Raw genomic sequence first — 21688 nt, 5'->3', positions numbered from 1 at the left:
CAACCAGGCAAGCTTATCAGTGTTGAGAGTAAGGAGGTTATGGGGCTAACCAGGCAAGCTTGTCAGTGTGGAGGATAAGGGGGTTATGGGGCCAACCAGGCAATCTTATCAGTGTTGAGAGTAAGGGGGTTATGGGGCTAACCAGGCAAGCTTGTCAGTGTGGAGGATAAGGGGGTTATGGGGCCAACCAGGCAAGCTTATCAGTGTTGAGAGTAAGGGGGTTATGGGGCTAACCAGGCAAGCTTATCAGTGTTAAGAGTAAGGGGGTTATGGGGCTAACCAGGCAAGCTTATCAGTGTTAAGAGTAAGGGGGTTATGGGGCTAACCAGGCAAGCTTATCAGTGTTGAGGATAAGGGGGTTATGGCGCTAACCAGGCAAACTTATCAGTGTTGAGAGTAAGGGGGTTATGGGGCTAACCAGGCAAGCTTATCAGTGTTGAGGATAAGGGGGTTATGGGGCTAACCAGGCAAACTTATCAGTGTTGAGAGTAAGGGGGTTATGGGGCTAACCAGGCAAGCTTATCAGTGTTGAGGATAAGGGGGTTATGGCGCTAACCAGGCAAGCTTATCAGTGTTGAGAGTAAGGGGGTTATGGGGCTAACCAGGCAAGCTTATCAGTGTTGAGGGTGAGGGGTTATGGGGCTAACCAGGCAAGCTTATCAGTGTTGAGCGTAAGGGGGTTATGGGGCTAACAGGCAAGCTTATCAGTGTTAAGAGTAAGGGGGTTATGGGGCCAACCAGGCAAGCTTATCAGTGTTGAGAGTAAGGGGGTTATGGGGCTAACCAGGCAAGCTTATCAGTGTTGAGGGTGAGGGGTTATGGGGCTAACCAGGCAAGCTTATCAGTGTTGAGCGTAAGGGGGTTATGGGGCTAACAGGCAAGCTTATCAGTGTTGAGAGTAAGGGGGTTATGAGGCCAACCAAGCAAGCTTATCAGTGTTGAGGGTGAGGGGTTATGGGGCTAACCAGGCAAGCTTGTCAGTGTTGAGGGTGAGGGGTTATGGGGCTAACCTGGCAAGCTTATCAGTGTTGAGCGTAAGGGGGTTATGGGGCTAACCAGGCAAGCTTATCAGTGTTAAGAGTAAGGGGGTTATGGGGCCAACCAGGCAAGCTTATCAGTGTTGAGAGTAAGGGGGTTATGAGGCCAACCAGGCAAGCTTATCAGTCTTGAGAGTAAGGGGGTTATGGGGCTAACCAGGCAAGCTTATCAGTGTTGAGGGTGAGGGGTTATGGGGCTAACAGGCAAGCTTATCAGTGTTAAGAGTAAGGGGGTTATGGGGCTAACCAGGCAAGCTTGTCAGTGTTGAGGGTGAGGGGTTATGGGGCCAACCAGGCAAGCTTATCAGTGTTGAGAGTAAGGGGGTTATGGGGCTAACCAGGCAAACTTATCAGTGTTGAGAGTAAGGGGGTTATGGGGCTAACCAGGCAAGCTTATCAGTGTTGAGGATAAGGGGGTTATGGCGCTAACCAGGCAAACTTATCAGTGTTGAGGGTGAGGGAGTTATGGGGCTAACCAGGCAAGCTTATCAGTGTTGAGGATAAGGGGGTTATGGGGCTAACCAGGCAAACTTATCAGTGTTGAGAGTAAGGGGGTCATGAGGCTAACCAGACGAGCTTATCAGTGTTGAGGGTGAGGGGTTATGGGGCTAACCTGGCAAGCTTATCAGTGTTGAGAGTAAGGGGGTTATGGGGCTAACCAGGCAAGCTTCTCAGTGTTGACAGTAAGTGGGTTATGGGGCTAACCAGGCAAGCTTATCAGTGTTGAGGGTAAGGGGGTTACGGGGCTAACCAGGCAAGCTTATCAGTGTTGAGAGTAAGGGGGTTATGGGGCTAACCAGGCAAGCTTATCAGTGTTGAGAGTAAGGGGGTTATGGGGCTAACCAGGCAAGCTTATCAGTGTTGAGGATAAGGGGGTTATGGGGCTAACCAGGCAAGCTTATCAGTGTTGAGAGTGAGGGGGTTATGGGGCTAACCAGGCAAGCCTATCAGTGTTGAGGGTGAGGGGTTATGGGGCTAACCTGGCAAGCTTATCAGTGTTGAGGGTGAGGGGGTTATGGGGCTAACCAGGCAAGCTTATCAGTGTTGAGCAGGTGGTGGTCACACCGTGCCCCTGATGCATCATGGGGCGAAGCCGATAGGCAGAACAGGGCAAATCATTTGTTGAGCGCACTCGTCCAAGCAAGGTCTCCTCCGCGGAATCACGTGCACTTTGTGCAATGGAGATCAATGATTTGCTGCCCCAAAATTAATATCAAAGAATAAAAAGGGCAAACTGCGGCAATTGATGCCTCATGCTGGCTACACAGTGCAAACAAAGTAGATTAAACTTTAAACAAGGACCCGTGGTATAAAAGGCGCTGACCTGGTCCAAGTCGTCAAATGCAGAGCTCCGTAAATATCGAAAAAACAGAGCCGTAGATTAACTTTAATCATTTCGAAGTTGAAACTTATGTCCTGGGTAAACAAAGCAATGACGGCGAGCTTCTTGGGAGTGTATTTTTACGGCAACAACGGCAAAAATTTTGATTGAAAATAAAATTCAAAAACAGCACACGCTCGTTTGAAATGACGCTATTCTTTAGCACGCGTAAAAATAACGAAACCTTTGCCTCGAAAGCGCTTCCTCATATCGTAGTACAGTTAAATAAATGGGAAAAAAGCCAAAATTGAGTCGCAATATTCGTACAAATACAACGGGGAACAGCGGGGTTTTCTTCGAAAAATATAATCGTTTAAGACTCAAGGTGACTTCTAAACCTTTTATTAAAGCAAATAAGGGTTTAAACAAGAATAATTGGGATTTCTATGAAGCCAATTTTGCGATTTTATAGTATGCCGAGAAACATGAAGGTAAATTGTAACAAGAGAGTTGCGATAAATGTGTTTGTGGCCAAATAAAAGAATTATCCTGGTCTAGACCTTCAAGGATATTGCATTAGTGAAATTTTATCTTTTGAAGAGTATTTTCGCTGCTCATATGGGAAAAAATTCGGGTAATAACACACCTGGTCATTCTTAAAAATTAAACCGATATCATTCGCATAAAAAAACCACTCCCATGATGCATCGGGGTCACGGTGCGACCACCACCTGAGTGTTGAGGGTAAGGGGGCTATGGGGCTAACCAAGCAAGCTTCTCTGGCTTGAGGCTGAGGGGTAATGTGCCTTACCTGATGAGCTTGTTGGGTTTGATTGCCGTGTTACTGTAAGTTCTCATAAGCTCACGCTAAAAAAAGGAACAAAGAAAGCATTACCACACAAGTTTATGCGCTGAGTATCAAATTTCTTTAAAACGCCAAGAAACATCACAATTCCTTGGAATAATCATTGGGTACACAAAAATGTTTCTGATATAGGGCAGAAACATGCGCGCACGAGAAATAGTCTAGCAGAAAAAGTCTAGCAGACTAGATAACAAGAACTCATTTACAAAAATGATTTGAAATTCGTTCATTTCCTGGAAAAATAGAATCGTTCATCTGCACTCTCGATACTCCCTTCTCGAGCTGTTACTTGATTCATGATTAATGTAACGGCAATGATTCTTCTAGTGAAATCAAGATAGCTATTGCAATGGCATTGGCTATGGCTATAAATAGAATACCGATCTTAGACTATCACTAATTTGCAAGAGAGCGAAAAGATCAACAATAAGTTGATCAGGTTTCTAGTTTAGTTGTGATGTGTATGAAGATGCTTTGAAACAAGTTTACATTTCTTAGTACCATCAAAATCTACAGTCACCAGCGAAATTTGATCAAAGCCCAGATTTTTTCAAATTAGGTAAAACGTTATTTTTCATCGGGATATTTTGTGTATATCGCTAAAGATGTATTGTAGAAATGTCTAGAAACAACATCAAAAAAGTACAGTGATATCTCCCTCTTTATTTTCTCACTATTAGAAAAGCTCAGATACTTCAGCTTGCTGGCATTGATCATCACAAAAATGCATTCCCTCGCTACAAGGATAGTTTTATGAAATGTATTTTCTTGGATTCCTTCTCAATTCACAAGAATATTCACAAAAATCAATATCATATCTGATGTTTGACCAACAAAGATAATGAATGTTGAAAAACCACGAAGAAGCAGCAAGTTAGAAAGGAAGCGGTGTTTGAAGCACGAGGTTTTCCGCTCTTGGTTTTGAATGAAGTATTTTTTTTAAACGTTTACGAAATCTTGCAATCCTCGAAGTGCTACATCCCATAATATATCGCAACTGCCTGTATCCTTGATGCTAGAATGAAATCGATGGTATTTGTGCAAATAGGGTGCTTTTTTATTCGGTTTAAAGTAAAAAAACAGCGGCAAACAACAAGATAAAAATGCCAAAGCGCGGGGGTAGGGTGAGTAAAAATGCTCAGGCGCAGTGGTGGGGTGGTGGTTACTAAAAATAGCCAGATTCGGAATCGACATGGCGCGCGGGTAATACCAAAGTGTCCCTCTATTATCTTATGCTGTATTGACCGTATTCAAGTTTATTTTGTCTACCGTAATTTGATGAAGTAAGCTGGGATATTCAACTTAAGGTTCACATGAAATAAAAAATAACTAAGTAACAATCTGGAGCACGCATGCTCTAGTGGACACAGAGAAGGCGATTCATACAGTAATTTAGTCAATTTTTCAATATCTACTACCAAAATACTGCGAGCTCAAGTGTTTAAGGGGCAAGAATTGCCAAATCAAGAATCAGCGAATAGGCCGAAAACGAAAAAGTTAAAAGCTACACTTTTTGTGAAGGGATTTCAGCATGTGACAGGACAAAAGTTGTTTTCCCAATTTACTGGTCTATCCGCAGCTGCAAATAAGAATTCACGACACAGAAAGCCGCTAATATCATCTAGCTGACTGTTCATAAATCTGCAGTTGCCTGTTTGAGTTGAGCAGTTAATTAACATCCGTGGTAACTACAACTTGGGCGGAGACGCCAGACGCGGGTTTTCCAAGTGAGTGTTTATCTCAACATAGTAACTCTTTTTTCTTCAGCACGCTTTAGTGTATGCACTTTTCAATTCTATATTTTACTTTACCCATCAGCTTGGTTTAGATCAACAAATCACCTGAAGTGAAAGGGAAAACCGAGGCGTAGACGGACAAGAAAACTTGTGGAAAGGTGTGGTCATATGTACATCCTTAATTTACCAACTCTTCAGGTTATATCTTAAACAACCATTTACCAACTTTTTCAGGTCAACAAACATACCTCAATAAATTTGTATACAAGTATTTGTAAAATAGTATATAATTTTTGCTGTTTTAGCCTTATTGGGAGAACAAGGTTTGACGAGAGTGCATTTAATTTAAAAAAAGAAACATTTGGTTTATTTTTATGGCAAAGAAGTTGTCTTTGTGTTTTTATGCTTCCTTGGTTTATACAAAGTCCTTGTGTTTTTATGCTTCCTTGGTTTATACAAAGTCCTTGTGTTTTTATGCTTCCTTGGTTTATACAAAGTCCTTGTGTTTTTATGCTTTCTTGGTTTATACAAAGTCCTTGTGTTTTTATGCTTCCTTGGTTTATACAAAGTCCTTGTGTTTTTATGCTTCCTTGGTTTATACAAAGTTCTTGTGTTTTTATGCTTACTTGGTTTATAGAAAGTCCTTGTGTTTTTATGCTTTCTTTTGGTTTGTGCAAAATACTTGTGTTTTTAATAGCTACTTCGATTCGTGTTTTTTTTTTGTAGATAAACAATAATCTTGAAGCAAAAGCGATAGCTAAGGTTGAGGTGCGGACAGCGCACAGTTCACGGGTGATAATTATTATTTTATCATACACGTATAACCTCATTCCACTGAAATTAATAATTACTGTTGATTTGAAACCGGGCGATTGCACTCGAACTTAACTTAAAAAAACTTTTTCTATCTATCATTTTCTTGCATAAAGATGTATCTTTCCTCTAAATACACAATTTCCCGCTCGCATTTAACAAGAACTCATCACCAAGAAATTATCTCCCAAAAATAATAATTGCAAGTTGCACAAGCGTATTTAACCTGTGACCACCTCTTTATGCAACTTGTGACTCTTCTCTCAAAGGCGCACAAAACCCACTTCTTCTTTCCGCAACAAATTTCTTCAAGTCGCAACGGAACTTTACGTGAAACATGGCGCATGCGACTTCTAATAATATATTAACGACGACACAAGTTGCCAACAAACTTAACTAGGAGGCATGTCACACGCTACATGTCGCGCAGACTCGCCTTTTTAGCCAGACCTTTGGGTCTGGCTAAAGGTAAGCACTACGATATTTCCCATGTGTCGCTGTCAACTCGCACTTAAGGTGAGGCGCTTTTTCGGCTCCATTATCGTAGCTTAACCATTTTTCTTGATGTAATTTACGTTTATCGCTAGTGGCGTTAAAGCCGCATTGTCATCAGTTTACTTCCGGAGGTCCGGCGGAAACCTCAACCGTTAAAAGACAAAATAATCTATTAGACTCCGAGATATTTATCAGGCCATCATTTCTTCAAGAACATGATTTTGTAGCTTCCCCGTTTTCTTTGGTCAAAACGGAACTGAACTTCCATCATACCACGAACAATTATCTAACCATCAGAAGAAAAAAAACATCAGCGGTACAAAATTCCAGCCACAAAAAAAAAAAAAAAAAACACCTATCCAAATTATTCGCCAGAAACCGCTGGTGGATTTCAGCTGCACGAACAACTGGGAAGAAGTGCTTATGACAAATTAAGTATTGTACATTCTCCCAACATTCGCTGAAATCATACGACTCTAGCTCACTTAAATTATTCCTTTCCGTATCTCTATAGGGAAAATACTCCTACAATGGAAGGTAACCTCCATAGCCACAAGCGGACCTGACAACACGAATAAGATCAGCGCTAAATACGTATTCCTGCCAATTGACGTGATGACCAAGACCACGTTCTTCGTCTTTCAATGCCTGTTTTTCCTATTTGGGACCATAGGCAACACTTTACTGTTTGTCGCTATTCGCAGAGTTCAGGCCAGAGAAAGAGGAAAATCCAGACTAACAATGCAAAGAACACTGACGGCGACGTTTCTATCTACAATGAGCGACAAAACCTGTTGAAAATGACATCTAAAAAGTAGTCTTACTGAAAAAATTTACAATATAGGAACTTTTTATTACTCACATCCCCCTTCCCCCCATTCAAAGTTGCTGTCTAGGGTTGTCAGTAAAAGAATCCAACATAGATTTGGGGGAGGGGGGGGGGGGGGGGGTTGAAGGGGGAGGGGAGGATATCAAAGTCGCTATGCTATGTAATTTAGATTTCCATCTGAAACTGCATTTGAGGCGTTAAAATTTTCAACAGTTTTGTCGCTGATTGTAGCTTAGCATTGTACGATATTTTGAATTCTATCATAAGGCTAAGTATCGTACTACGGTATGTGGAGGGGTGGGATAATGACTGGACGTGCAAGGGTATACAGTTTGCGAGATTCTTTCCAGCCTTCGCATAATTCTCCCCTTGGCCATTCTTGGGGTAGAGTGATACTGCGCTATCTTCTATCCAACAAAGTACTACAACCAATCGCTAGTTCCCAAACTACTCTGCGGAACTTGGGTCGCCGGTAATCTCATGTCAGAAGTCTTTGCTATCTTTATCAGGGCAGTTCGTAAAGATCTAGGATCTGATAAATACACTTTCACCTGTGGCCGCGTGCTAGACACGTTAGTTAAAAAAGTTGTATCTTATTCGTTTATTGTAGTCATATACGTCACCCCCCTTATTTTATTAATGACACGATTACGACGAGTAGGCACCTCAAAAAGCGACGACAGCGAGTGGCTGAGGGGAAGCTTGTGTTTTTTGGACAAAGGCGGGACCAGTGGAATGGGGGTATTGCCATGGCAGGGCGGGTCCACAGGGGTTGATAGTGGTTGGTAGTGGGTGTAAATGTTAACAGTTTTCCTTTTGTTAAAGGTTAGTGAGTACAATTATGTAATATGAATAGCAACTTTTAAGAAAAGGAAAAACGAACAAACAAGCGCAGAAAAAAAATGTATACAATTGTAAAAAAATATTTAAAATGTATACAGTAAAAAAATATTTAAATAAAGCTATATTGTAAATAAGGTCGTATTATAAATATTTAAAAATGGAAATTTAAGATAGCAGTGAATTGAAATAAATGTGAAATAAAATAAAGTGTAAGCTGGAATTCGCTTGGCGTTCATAATAATCCTTTATAGCCTTGTAAAAATGAACTCAATACATAAAAATGATTTTACCAGAGTTTCTAAAGTACTCCCCCCCTTTCCATTTAAGTTTGTGTGGGGTGTGAAAAGTACTGACGAGTGAAAGAGCGCGCATTCGAGAGTGAGTGCTTGAAAAAGAGTACATTACAAACGACGGCACGAAGCAAGAAACAGCGCGTGATAGTTGAGAACTGCGTTAGTGTGTATGTGCGTGCTAGTGAAGACAATAGCTTACCTTGACCATATCGAATGTCTGAAAATCGACAGTAAAGTTTGTGAAGTAGTCCACGATTGTTTGAAAGAGGAGCTACAACAAAAGCAAAGTAAATGAAATACACGGACAAAAAAACTATTTTTATTATAGGAAAAATAATTTAATTTCGACTTGGCAAACCTATTTTCCAAACACTTTTCGAAACAGGAGCAGAAAAAAGGCAAAGCAAAATGTTTTTTTTTTGTCATACAACATTGTTATTTTTTCGCAAAAAACTTGACCCATGCTTTCTCTTGGTTGCCATCTTGAATTCGACGCTATACTTGATCCACTCCACCCCCCCCCCCCCCCCATTCATTCTTTCAGCTATTCCGTTCGCCGGCAGGACCAAGCATAGCTGAAACTCAGGATAGTGGTCTATTACCCAAAGTATCTAGCTTTCCATGGTAACACTAACCAGCACATGGTAAGCTGCCAAAGAATACTCGCGGGCTCATGCTACTACTTACCGGCAGCTTGTGATTGAATCCGCTAAGTCGCAACACGATCCCAGTTTCGTGGACGCTCATTGAATAACTAAGGAGAAGAAAGGTTTCGATAATTACCAGCCTTGGATATACCAGGGCAAACACCCCCTCCCTCCCTTCCCCTTCCTTCCCTTCCCCTCCTTAGATATACCATGGCGAACACCTCCACTCCCCTCTTTGGATATACCAGGACGAACACCCGCTTCCTCCATCCCTCCCCTCCCCTCCTTGGATATACCAGGCGAACACCCGCTCCCTCCCTCCCCTGCCCTCTTTGGGTACCAGGGCGAGCACCCCCCACCCCCTCCTTGGATACAAGGATACCACAAAACAAAAATGTTTTAAGGACAACTAGGTTTTATAGATTCTAGGTTCATTTAATAAACGATTTGATAAATAGCTTACCTGAGTTGGGCCACGCCTGCTGCGTATGCAACTTCGCGAAGATTGTACTCGAGTACTTTTAGAAACACCTCTGTTAACACCATGCTAAGAGTATTAATTAGTCAAACAGTCAAAACCATCTTAACAAGAGAAAATAACAAAGTCAAAACCATGCTAAACATAAAAAAATAAGTCAAAACCATGCTAACAAGTGAAAAAATCTCAAAACCATGCTAAACATAGAAACAATAAGTGAAAACCATGCCAGAGATATAAAAAAAACATAACTCAAAACCATGCTAAACAGAAAAAGTGCTGAGAGAAAAAATTATAACCGTGTTGAGCCAAAGGTCAAACGCATGCTACAGAAAAACAAGAGATAAAAAGGTGGTTTAAACAAAGAAAGCTATTATACTACTAATCGGTGAGTAAAACTGCAACAACCCTGTGACTGTTGTTATTTTGTTGGAAAGTGTGGATGATGAATAAAGCACTGTACCTTTGAGAACTCTCGTTGACAATAGAAGATATGAAGTGGAAGTAATAACGAGCTAGAACAATAAAAAATATCATCTCTTACTCAAAAATATCTTTAATAAAATGTGAATATTCGGCGAATGCTTTTCTTTCTATTTTAAAATGCTACACTGTTGTAATCTGTGGTGTCTGGCTTTTCAACATTCCAAAGAATTATCGTGGATGTAAATCAATGTTTCCTTCCCGTCATGAGAAACGAAATGCGGATGCAAGGATTGCTCGACTGTACACACATCTAGGAGTTCGGAACTTCTCGTCTTTGTAGTGCCACACCCGACCACACGGGGACTCTTGGACAGTCACAGGGAACTAAAATTGGACAAGGGAATGAGCTAAACCTAAATTGAACGGGGGAATAATAAATGGAGAATCTTGGAGAGATACTTGAAACTGAAATTATACAAGGGAAAGAGCTAAACCTAAATTGAATGGGGGAATAATAAATGGAGAATCTTGGAGAGTCACTGGAAACTAAACTTGGACAAGGGAATGAGCTAAACCTAAATTGAACGGGGGAATAATAAATGGAGAATCTTGGAGAGTCACTGGAAACTAAACTTGGACAAGGGAATGAGCTAAACCTAAATTGAACGGGGGAATAATAAATGGAGAATCTTGGAGAGTCACTGGAAACTAAACTTGGACAAGGGAATGAGCTAAACCTTAATTGAACGATGGAATAATAAATGGAGAATGTTGGAGAGTCACTGGGAACTGATATTAGACAATAATATATATATATTTCGACGGTCACAGGGAACTGGAATTAAACGAGAGAATAATGCGTGCAGCGTCTGGCCTGACATAAACTCGAGCCTAGACTCTGGCAAAGCAACAGCAGATCTTCCGAGTTTTCCATAGTTATTCTCTCAACAGAACTATTACTTTGTCGTTAGATTAGACAATTGGACAATCCTTGATTCACGAATAAATGCTTACCTTTATCGGTGAATCGCTCGGGTCCTTTATTGTGAAATCAGTGGCTAGAGAAGGGAAATTACAGAGTAAATAAAGCCTTGAGAGAATGTAGGTGATTCCAGAAAAGATCTACACCCCCTCTCTCCCGCAAATGGAAGAAATTGGGAATTCGGGGATGCTGGGTGGGGTCTTTCAGTGCCAAATTTAAGGGGTAAAATACACCTTTATTCATGCAATCCCCGTATTTCGGTTGCTTCCAGGGATAGGAATTCTGGAGTTAAATGTGAGAAGGTTCTGAGAAAATTGGGATATCGATGTTTTCGGTAAAACACGCGACATTTCTAGAATCTTACCAATGTACTCATTTTTGGCGGGAAGATGAAGTTCGTCGTTGAGGTCAAGGTCTAAAAAAATACAATTCAAATAAGGAAATAAAGTAAATCCCAAAACAATTATACTTGAAATTAAACAAAAAGACACTCTATACTACGTACTTTGCCATATCTCTACCCACTTGGGATCCAGTTCTATAAAAAAACATGTATTTTACGCATTACGCAACGAATTCTATCAATTTTGTACAAAGAGATAATAAGACGTTAATGTGTTAAACACTTACGGGGGGTAAAACCATGGCCACCACATCGCAAACCACCTGGTCAATCCCAACAGTTTTTGCAGTTAAAGGAAATAAGAATTTCTCACTTATGTGATATGAAAGGTTAAGGTTAGCCTAGTTGACACGACAAGATGGTTACTTGCGTCCCTGAATTTTAATTTACCAAGTATTGTTTATTGGGGAAGTGCTGCATATACATTTGGATTAGACGCTTGTTCTCGTACCGGAGCAGTTAAAAGGAGTCTGGAACCAGGGCTCTGTATCCGTGCACTCCTCTTTGTATGTCTGCGATGACAGCATGATGTTCGCCTTCTCGGGGGTCAGAAGGTTCGCTGCATTTGATATTACCTGAATCATAGAAGTGAAGGTAAAGGTGCTTTTGAGAATACTATACTATGGTGGCGAAATCAATGTTTTTTTCATTTTATAATTCAGCAAAAGGGTAATATTTAGCTGGTATACCATCATAATGTAAACCCTTTTTCATCTCACGCAGGCGCTTTACCTCTTCGTTGAACTCCCACATTAACTGATCTCCTGTGAGGTAATCCTCTTCAGGGAATAGCTAAGAGACAAGAGTGAACATTAAGCTAGTGAATCCTAGCAATACAACTGTAAAACAAAATGTCAACACAACAAAGTAAAACAAGAATAAAAATATACGGTTTGTCCAACCTTTCTATGTATTCCTATTTGAATTTACTGTAAAAGCGTATTTGTTTTTGTTTTTTTAGTGTTAAAAAAAACACTGTACAAAAACTAGGAGAAAACAAATGCATTCACCAGTTGGCTCACAGAGCCTTGTGTGTTACGTTTTAAATGGAAGAGTGGAAGTATTTTACGTTATAATGCTTTACTAAGAAGGAAAGTAAACGCGATCACTCAGGCCCGTAGCCAGGGGGGGTTCGGGGGATTCGGACGAACCCTCCCACCCGGCTTCAAGGTCCGCTCAGAGCAAACAAAAATATATAACGTTTGGCTGGAGATATACCGTGCACATCAATATGCGTTTAAAATAACTATAAAAATCTTTTTATAATAATTATCTTTATTATTACCGCTATATGTTAAAAAGTACCCTATTAATAACATTTTAAATACAAGATAGATTGCCTAATTTATAAGGCGAGGAGAGGGGTGTACCGGAAATTTGGTCCTCTGAAATGGAAAAACGAACCACCCCGCTCAAAATCCTGGCTACGGTGGAAACAGAAATATGCGGTCAGGGTACCTCAGCCGCATTGTAATGACTTGAAGAAGCCTACTAAAATGTGGATTCTTAGAACATCGAGAACTTTTTCTATTCTGTAACCTTTTATCACACTGAAAGATAAATATTTCAAACCAACCTGCATGTTCTCTACGACGTTTTCCACAAACTCATAAGGGTCACACTGAAAAATAAAAAGGGAGAAGATTGTTTAGAAATCAGTGCCTTAAACACCAGGTTACGCGTTTAAAAGGCCGCCCCAACAGTGTCAGCGGTCTCAATTCTCACTTATCGTTGTTATGATAAAAACTCTGTATCTACCAAAGCCAACAGAGTAGCTTAAGAAATAAAAATAAGCCACAGCAGCAATGACAAATTAGTTACCTTGTGTTATTGTTTTTACAAATTTTTTTTTCTGTTTTACACGCACTACTGTACCTATTACGAAAAGTATTACAGCGCAACCAGTAAAGCCGAGACATTTTTCAAGTTAGCTATCTCGCGAGTGATTTGTCGCAACAAACACTTTATACATATTTCTTGTGTTCACGGTTATACTACGCGCACTGTAAGACCATGTCCCCACGTATCCGTTTTCGTTTGAAAACGCAACCTTTTTGTTCCGTTTTCAAAAAAAAAAAAAAAACGCGTCTACACGAAGCGTTTTCATTTTGATACGACCCGTCCCCGAAAACGCAGAAACGATACGAAAACGATAACAAGTTCTACAGCGCATGCGTACTCGCGCGCCAAGTGGACTGGACTGAGTTATCACGCCATCGTTTTCGAAACGTTTCTTTTTCGTTCGTCCCCACGACACCGAAAGAGTATCGTTTTCAAATTGTTCCACTCTGGAGATCGTTTTCAAATCGTTCCGTTTTCTGTCATCGTTTTCGCGTTTCCGTGTGGACGATACCCGTATCCGTAACAAAAAGCTTGCGTTTTCAAATGAAAACGGATACGTGGGGAAGGGGTCTAAAATTCTTGACTCCTTTCCTCATTGTTGACTGCGCACAGATTTTAATTTTTTTTTCAGCAAAAAATATAAGATATACAAACTTTTAGGGTTTTTTTTCTTAACAGTATCAATTCATGGATCTGTTGTGAATTTAAAAGAACATTTATTTGAAGATGGATAATGATTTTGTAGTAGTCACAGTTGATTTCTGGATCTGCTCGCTGTCTCTGTTCACTGTCTTCTCGTTCTATCGTTCTGTCGTACCAGCGTGTTTTATACCGTTTTATCAGGAAAAGGCTAGGCGTCTATTTACACAGCTGCAACAAGTATCTATTGTGATCAACTAATCTCTTAATTAAAAATAGTTTAAATAATTAGATCTCAGGAATAATTTACATAATTACACGATTGCTCAATCTCCGACACACTCCCCCCATATATCTTGAGCAAGATATATGTTAACTGAGGAGATTGGAATAGCATGTTGAATTCTAGTAATGTCTCAATGTTCCTTTGAGTGTCTCTATGTATAACAAAACTCTATAGTTGTATAAACGCTTAGTGTTCGTATTGTACACAAATGTACGGTTCGTCTCCCGATCATAGGTTTTCTGCGTCGTCCGCAATGCCTTGCATGCGTAGTCTAGCGGCAGCTGCGGCATCTCTCCGTGGCCTAAACTCTGCAGCGTTGGGCCGGAGTCTCTCATCAGGTTGAGGTCGCACGACATCATCGACCTTCAGTTCTAGCGGATACAGGAGTTGTACAGGGCGTTCGATGTATGACTTCCCAGCACGAAGCTTCGCCCCTCGCACCTCGCCGTCCTTGCTAGTAATTAAGGAACTCACAATTCCCAACTGCCATTTGCCGCGATTCTTCTCCTCGGATTTAACGATAACCACTTCGCCGATTGTAGGCTTGGTGTCCGGTGCTCCGGCCTTTGCACGGTGACGCTCACGAAGACCGCGCAGATACTCATCTGTCCATCTCTTCCAGACCGCGTCTTTACACTTAATGAGATGTTTGGCGCGCTTGCGCAGATCTGTGTCTTGTATGTGATGCGCTTGTATCTCTGGTAAGGTGTTGCTCTTGATAAAGAGAAGCGAGTGTGGCGTTAGAAGTGGGAGCTGCACGTCGTCTTCTATATAACTCAGCGGCCTGTTGTTTAGTGTGATTTCCATATCTAGCAGGATCTCTTGTAGCTCCTTCCAATACAACATCCCATGGCCGATAGACTTGTGTAGGCTTGCTTTGACGAGACCTATCATCCGTTCAAACTGGCCTCCCCACCAGGGCGCACGAGTCAAGTTGAACTGCCATCTTATCTGGTTGACTGAGAGATAGTTTTGTAGGCTCTCATCCTGCATAACCTGCTTGATCCACTTCTCCGCCCCCACAAATGTTCGTCCGTTGTCTGAGTAGATGCGATCTGGCCTCCCCCGGCGTGCGATGAACTGCTTCAGACTATGAAGGCAATCTGGAGTCTCTAGGCTTGGTAGGAGATCAAGGTAGATTCCTCTCGTAAGGCTGCAGGTGTACAGTAGTACATACGCCTTTTCTTCTTTCTGTCTGGCAACACGGTATTTGATTGGCCCAGCGAAGTCTACGCCGATGACTTGGTAGGCGCTGGTACCTTGCGTCCTTGTAACAGGAAGGTCTGCGGGTGGCGGGGTCGAGTATGCCACTGCTTGAAAGCGCTTACACCCATGGCATTTCTTGCGCACCTTTCGCACCAGCTGTCGCAACCTCGGGACCCAGAAGTCTTCGCGTACTTTTGCCATAGTGAGACCCACTCCCCCGTGGATAGTGCGCAAATGCGCCTCCTCTACTATGCGCTGAGTGTATATATGTACGTGTGGTAGGTAGACTGGATACTGGCCCTGAACTCGCCCTCGGCACTCGGATTTTGTAGTAGTCACAGTTGATTTCTGGATCTGCTCGCTGTCTCTGTTCACTGTCTTCTCGTTCTATCGTTCTGTCGTACCAGCGTGTTTTATACCGTTTTATCAGGAAAAGGCTAGGCGTCTATTTACACAGCTGCAACAAGTATCTATTGTGATCAACTAATCTCTTAATTAAAAATAGTTTAAATAATTAGATCTCAGGAATAATTTACATAATTACACGATTGCTCAATCTCCGACACACTCCCCCCATATATCTTGAGCAAGATATATGTTAACTGAGGAGATTGGAATAGCATGTTGAATTCTAGTAATGTCTCAATGTTCCTTTGAGTGTCTCTATGTATAACAAAACTCTATAGTTGTATAAACGCTTAGTGTTCGTATTGTACACAAATGTACAATTCGTCTCCCGATCATAGGTTTTCTGCGTCGTCCGCAATGCCTTGCATGCGTAGTCTAGCGGCAGCTGCGGCATCTCTCCGTGGCCTAAACTCTGCAGCGTTGGGCCGGAGTCTCTCATCAGGTTGAGGTCGCACGACATCATCGACCTTCAGTTCTAGCGGATACAGGAGTTGTACAGGGCGTTCGATGTATGACTTCCCAGCACGAAGCTTCGCCCCTCGCACCTCGCCGTCCTTGCTAGTAATTAAGGAACTCACAATTCCCAACTGCCATTTGCCGCGATTCTTCTCCTCGGATTTAACGATAACCACTTCGCCGATTGTAGGCTTGGTGTCCGGTGCTCCGGCCTTTGCACGGTGACGCTCACGAAGACCGCGCAGATACTCATCTGTCCATCTCTTCCAGACCGCGTCTTTACACTTAATGAGATGTTTGGCGCGCTTGCGCAGATCTGTGTCTTGTATGTGATGCGCTTGTATCTCTGGTAAGGTGTTGCTCTTGATAAAGAGAAGCGAGTGTGGCGTTAGAAGTGGGAGCTGCACGTCGTCTTCTATATAACTCAGCGGCCTGTTGTTTAGTGTGATTTCCATATCTAGCAGGATCTCTTGTAGCTCCTTCCAATACAACATCCCATGGCCGATAGACTTGTGTAGGCTTGCTTTGACGAGACCTATCATCCGTTCAAACTGGCCTCCCCACCAGGGCGCACGAGTCAAGTTGAACTGCCATCTTATCTGGTTGACTGAGAGATAGTTTTGTAGGCTCTCATCCTGCATAACCTGCTTGATCCACTTCTCCGCCCCCACAAATGTTCGTCCGTTGTCTGAGTAGATGCGATCTGGCCTCCCCCGGCGTGCGATGAACTGCTTCAGACTATGAAGGCAATCTGGAGTCTCTAGGCTTGGAAGGAGATCAAGGTAGATTCCTCTCGTAAGGCTGCAGGTGTACAGTAGTACATACGCCTTTTCTTCTTTCTGTCTGGCAACACGGTATTTGATTGGCCCAGCGAAGTCTACGCCGATGACTTGGTAGGCGCTGGTACCTTGCGTTTTTGTAACAGGAAGGTCTGCGGGTGGCGGGGTCGAGTATGCCACTGCTTGAAAGCGCTTACACCCATGGCATTTCTTGCGCACCTTTCGCACCAGCTGTCGCAACCTCGGGACCCAGAAGTCTTCGCGTACTTTTGCCATAGTGAGTCCCACTCCCCCGTGGATAGTGCGCAAATGCGCCTCCTCTACTATGCGCTGAGTGTATATATGTACGTGTGGTAGGTAGACTGGATGTCGAGCGTGCCACGAACATTTCCTCGAACGTCGTGCAACCGTCCCAGTGTTTCCAAGCTCTGCACATTAAATCGCAGTGTTTTATAAAAGTCTTTCACTTTTCGTGGGCTTGTGCCTGTTATGACCGGCAAATCCATAATGTTTTTGATATAGATATTTATAATATCGCTGGAGTTCCCGTACTCTTCCTTTAGTATGGTTTTAGCCTTTTCATAGCCCTCAGCAGTGAACGGCAATCCATCAATATCTTGTCTGATTTCGTGTATAAGATACTCTTTGAGGTAGGCAAATTTCGTTACTGGGGATGCGTTTGTGGCGTCAACCTCACAGCTAAACTTTCCCCAGAACGACAGCCAATTCTCCGACTTTCCATTAAACTTCGTGATGGTCAATTTCGGAAGTTTAGTGTTCGTAGCACTGTTGTTGCTAGCTGAGTGATCCATGCTCGAAGTGGTGTTTTGATCCTTCTCAAATGTTGCCTTTTGTTGAAGTAGTTCCTGCTGATACTTCAGCTGCTTAAGATGGCTCTCGTGGCATCTCTTGTCTTCTTCTTCTTTTTGCGCATATTGTATGGCAGCCTGAAGTTTTGCGTTAGCGGAATCTGCGTCCTCTAACTCCTTCTCTACGCTTTCGCCCCATTGTCCTATTTCTTCCTCGCTCTCGCCCTTCGCGAATTTCTTTTCTTCTAGCTGCTCTTTGATACCACTCACCGCATTAATCCCGTGATAGAGTTGTAATGTCGCTCCAAGGCTTGTTTATCCTTTGTCAGGACATCGTTTGTTTTCAGCACTCGAAATCTCAACGTTTTAAGCTTCGCTTCTAACTCCTTAGTTAGCTTCTCCATCTTGACAAATCTGTTCTTATCCGCTAGGTTCTTGCTGTTTAAGCCGTGTGTCCCTTCGTGGTCGCCACTTTGTGTTGTGAATTTAAAAGAACATTTATTTGAAGATGGATAATGATTTTGTAGTAGTCACAGTTGATTTCTGGATCTGCTCGCTGTCTCTGTTCACTGTCTTCTCGTTCTATCGTTCTGTCGTACCAGCGTGTTTTATACCGTTTTATCAGGAAAAGGCTAGGCGTCTATTTACACAGCTGCAACAAGTATCTATTGTGATCAACTAATCTCTTAATTAAAAATAGTTTAAATAATTAGATCTCAGGAATAATTTACATAATTACACGATTGCTCAATCTCCGACACATATCAAATTTAGCTAAGTATGTAACGTTTTAAAGGGAATTCAAGGCAAAAATTTACTAGAAAATGTGATCTGTGCAAATAAATGGAAATATATAGATTTAGGCATTGCCTAAAAGCAACCAAACGGCCAAATCTTTGCTTATTTTCGCTTAATAATTTAAAAAATATATAATATTATTTTTCTGTTTTTGACGGCGCCAACGATTTCACAGATCACGCGACCAACTTGTTACACCCCCTACCCCCACATCTACATGACACATAACAAGTTTAGTTGTCATACGATGTTTCGGCGAAAAGGTAGTTTTAATTTATTGACGTCATCGATGACGTCACGTGACCATCTCATTGCACCCCACTTGAAACATACATCACACCTACCGAGTTTTGTTGCCACACGATGTTTCTTTAACGAAATATAAATATTTTTTTATTTGATGACGTCAGCAAATTATTGCTTCTGGTGATGTCATTGACGACATCACAATCACATGACTATCGGTGCACCCCCCTTGACACAAACATGACACCTGCCAAGTTTGGTTGTTTCTTTCAAGAGATATGAATGATTTTGCTTTTAACCACTTTTTTGCCTAAACTTAGGTAATCGATGACGTCACACAACACCTGACCATATTGTTGCATTCCCCTTGACACCTACATGACACCTACCGAGTTTGGTTGCCATACGACGTTTCCTTCGTGAAATATAAATATTTTTGTCTCGATGACGTCAGCATATTTTTGCTTCTAGTGACGTTATCGATGACGTCAATAAACATGTGACCACAGTTTTGCATCTCCCTTGACACATACATGACACCTGCCAAGTTTGGTTGTCATGCGATGCTTTTAAGGGACGGACGGACGGACGGACAGACGGACATCGCGTCACGAAAACTCGAGTCGATGGGGTACCAATAATTGTTGCCATATTTGTTTTGTATCCTTTTTCTTATGTATGGGGCTCCGCTATCGCGCTATGATTCGCTTAATTTCTTCTGTAATCGACCACTGACCTGCTCTTGAAAGCGGAACTCGTTTTCTTCTATAGCATGTAGCTCGTCGTATATTCTACAAAAATGATTCATCAAGGTTACCTTATTAAAGCAATGCTGATCTCATCAAAGGCTAGGCTATTTCCAGCATCGCTAGGCCCCGGATTTTGGGCCTACATAAACGAGCTGGAAATTAACCCTAATCCAGAAAAAATGAGCAAATACACTCTTTAAACTTCATAACTAAAGCGCATCAATTGTAATCTTAAGTGTTGTTTTTTTTACAAAACATGAGTCCTAAATATTTTTGGAAGGATTTGCAAGCAAATACCTTTTCTGTGGGCCTAATCGTCTCAGCATTTCCAAGTATTGGAAGACTATAGTAGCAATCTGAAATTTAGAGCTGTTGTTAAAGGTACCAACTTTTACTCAGCTCACCTCAGTACAGAACCACCTCTATTCATCTGCCACTTTATTAAGTCACATAATCTTTGCTTCTCGCCTAAATCGTATATCTACTAGATACAGTACGTCTAAACTTTGTTAGGACCAATCTTCGTTTAGCGTCATTCACTTGTCTTGGGGTTTATAGAGATATACTGTAAGCCATAACTGGATTATTTGTGAAACATAAAAAAAACTCTATTCATTAGATTCTAAATAAAAAAGAATACAATAATTTGACAGCTTTACTTTTGTGTGGAAAATGATCGGCAAAGCAATGCATAATGGATTGAACACATGCACGTTTGAGCGCGCTGTTTACTAAAACACTTTTGTAGTTGTATAAAACAAATATATATTTCATTTTTTGTGTTTGTCCTCTAATAATGCACAAATAAAGCCACAGTCTGACAACAACATCAGTCAACAGCTCGACTCCATTTGGTTTCGTACTTTTCTGTTCTTGACACGCTGTGACGTCATACGTGTTTTTTTTTATAACAGACACACGGGAAAATGTTATAAACATGTACGCATCTTACTGTACCTCGTAAATATGTCCTTTGGCCCCCTTGTCCTGTGTAAAATAGCAACAAAACTAAAATAAACCTGTTTCTATGATAACATGATTCAAGGTACATACATGCATGCATCTCAGAGAAAAGCAGCCGCTAAGTATGCCATCAAATTGCAGGATTTTTGCCGATGTTGGAGCGCTTGTTGTACTTACAGACAAATTGACGAGACAGGGGAATCTCGTCGTATTTTACTTACAGTCAAATTGATGAGACCGGGTAATCTCGTCGTATTTTACTTACAGTCAAATAGATGAGACCGGGGAATCTCGTCGTACTTTACTTACAGTCAAATTGACGAGACCGGGTAATCTCGTCGTATTTTACTTACAGTCAAATTGACGAGACAGGGGAATCTCGTCGTATTTTACTTACAGTCAAATTGATGAGACCGGGTAATCTCGTCGTATTTTACTTACAGTCAAATTGACGAGACAGGGGAATCTCGTCGTACTTTACTTACAGTCAAATTGACGAGACAGGGGAATCTCGTCGTACTTTACTTACAGTCAAATTGACGAGACAGGGGAATCTCGTCGTACTTTACTTACAGTCAAATTGACGAGACAGGGGAATCTCGTCGTACTTTACTTACAGTCAAATTGACGAGACAGGGGAATCTCGTCGTATTTTACTTACAGTCAAATTGACGAGACAGGGGAATCTCGTCGTACTTTACTTACAGTCAAATTGACGAGACAGGGGAATCTCGTCGTACTTTACTTACAGTCAAATTGGCGAGACAGGGGAATCTCGTCGTACTTTACTTACAGTCAAATTGACGAGACCGGGTAATCTCGTCGTACTTTACTTACAGTCAAATTGACGAGACAGGGGAATCTCGTCGTACTTTACTTACAGTCAAATTGGCGAGACATGGGAATCTCGTCGTACTTTACTTACAGTCAAATTGACGAGACAGGGGAATCTCGTCGTACTTTACTTACAGTCAAATTAACGAGACAGGGGAATCTCGTCGCACTTTACTTACTGTCAAATTAACGAGACAGGGGAATCTCGTCGCACTTTACTTACTGTCAAATTGACGAGACAGGGGAATGTCGTCGCACTTTACTTACTGTCAAATTAACGAGACAGGGGAATCTCGTCGCACTTTACTTACTGTCAAATTGACGAGACAGGGGAATCTCGTCGTACTTTACTTACAGTCAAATTGACGAGACAGGGGAATGTCGCCATATTTGTGTTATGCTCTTGTCCTGACTCCCCGTTACCACACATCAAACTTACTGCCCAACCCCTAAAACATGACAGAAAAAGTAGAACATATAGTAGTACTATATATATATATATATA

General features: G+C 41.7%; 1 protein-coding gene across 1 annotated transcript in view; it reads right to left on the bottom strand.

The window, feature by feature from the left end:
* LOC5502422 (nardilysin) overlaps positions 1-21688 on the bottom strand; it is a 51024-nt gene that overhangs the window by 12474 nt on the left and 16862 nt on the right. Inside the window, exons 15-30 of the mRNA XM_048727260.1 lie at positions 21539-21632; positions 20344-20373; positions 19684-19742; positions 19374-19428; positions 12745-12789; positions 11901-11960; positions 11620-11743; positions 11271-11303; positions 11130-11180; positions 10798-10841; positions 10092-10167; positions 9821-9872; positions 9343-9426; positions 8920-8986; positions 8432-8503; positions 3170-3225 (exon numbers count right to left, since the gene is read on the bottom strand). Coding sequence (XP_048583217.1) covers positions 3170-3225; positions 8432-8503; positions 8920-8986; positions 9343-9426; positions 9821-9872; positions 10092-10167; positions 10798-10841; positions 11130-11180; positions 11271-11303; positions 11620-11743; positions 11901-11960; positions 12745-12789; positions 19374-19428; positions 19684-19742; positions 20344-20373; positions 21539-21632 — 1002 coding nt within the window. The remainder of the gene's footprint in view (positions 1-3169; positions 3226-8431; positions 8504-8919; positions 8987-9342; positions 9427-9820; positions 9873-10091; positions 10168-10797; positions 10842-11129; positions 11181-11270; positions 11304-11619; positions 11744-11900; positions 11961-12744; positions 12790-19373; positions 19429-19683; positions 19743-20343; positions 20374-21538; positions 21633-21688) is intronic.

Source organism: Nematostella vectensis, chromosome 1 (assembly GCF_932526225.1).
Source record: "Nematostella vectensis chromosome 1, jaNemVect1.1, whole genome shotgun sequence".
In the NCBI taxonomy this organism is placed as follows: domain Eukaryota; kingdom Metazoa; phylum Cnidaria; class Anthozoa; order Actiniaria; family Edwardsiidae; genus Nematostella; species Nematostella vectensis.
The sequence above is the reverse complement of the archived record's forward strand: the minus strand, read 5'-3'. Positions and strand labels throughout refer to the sequence as shown.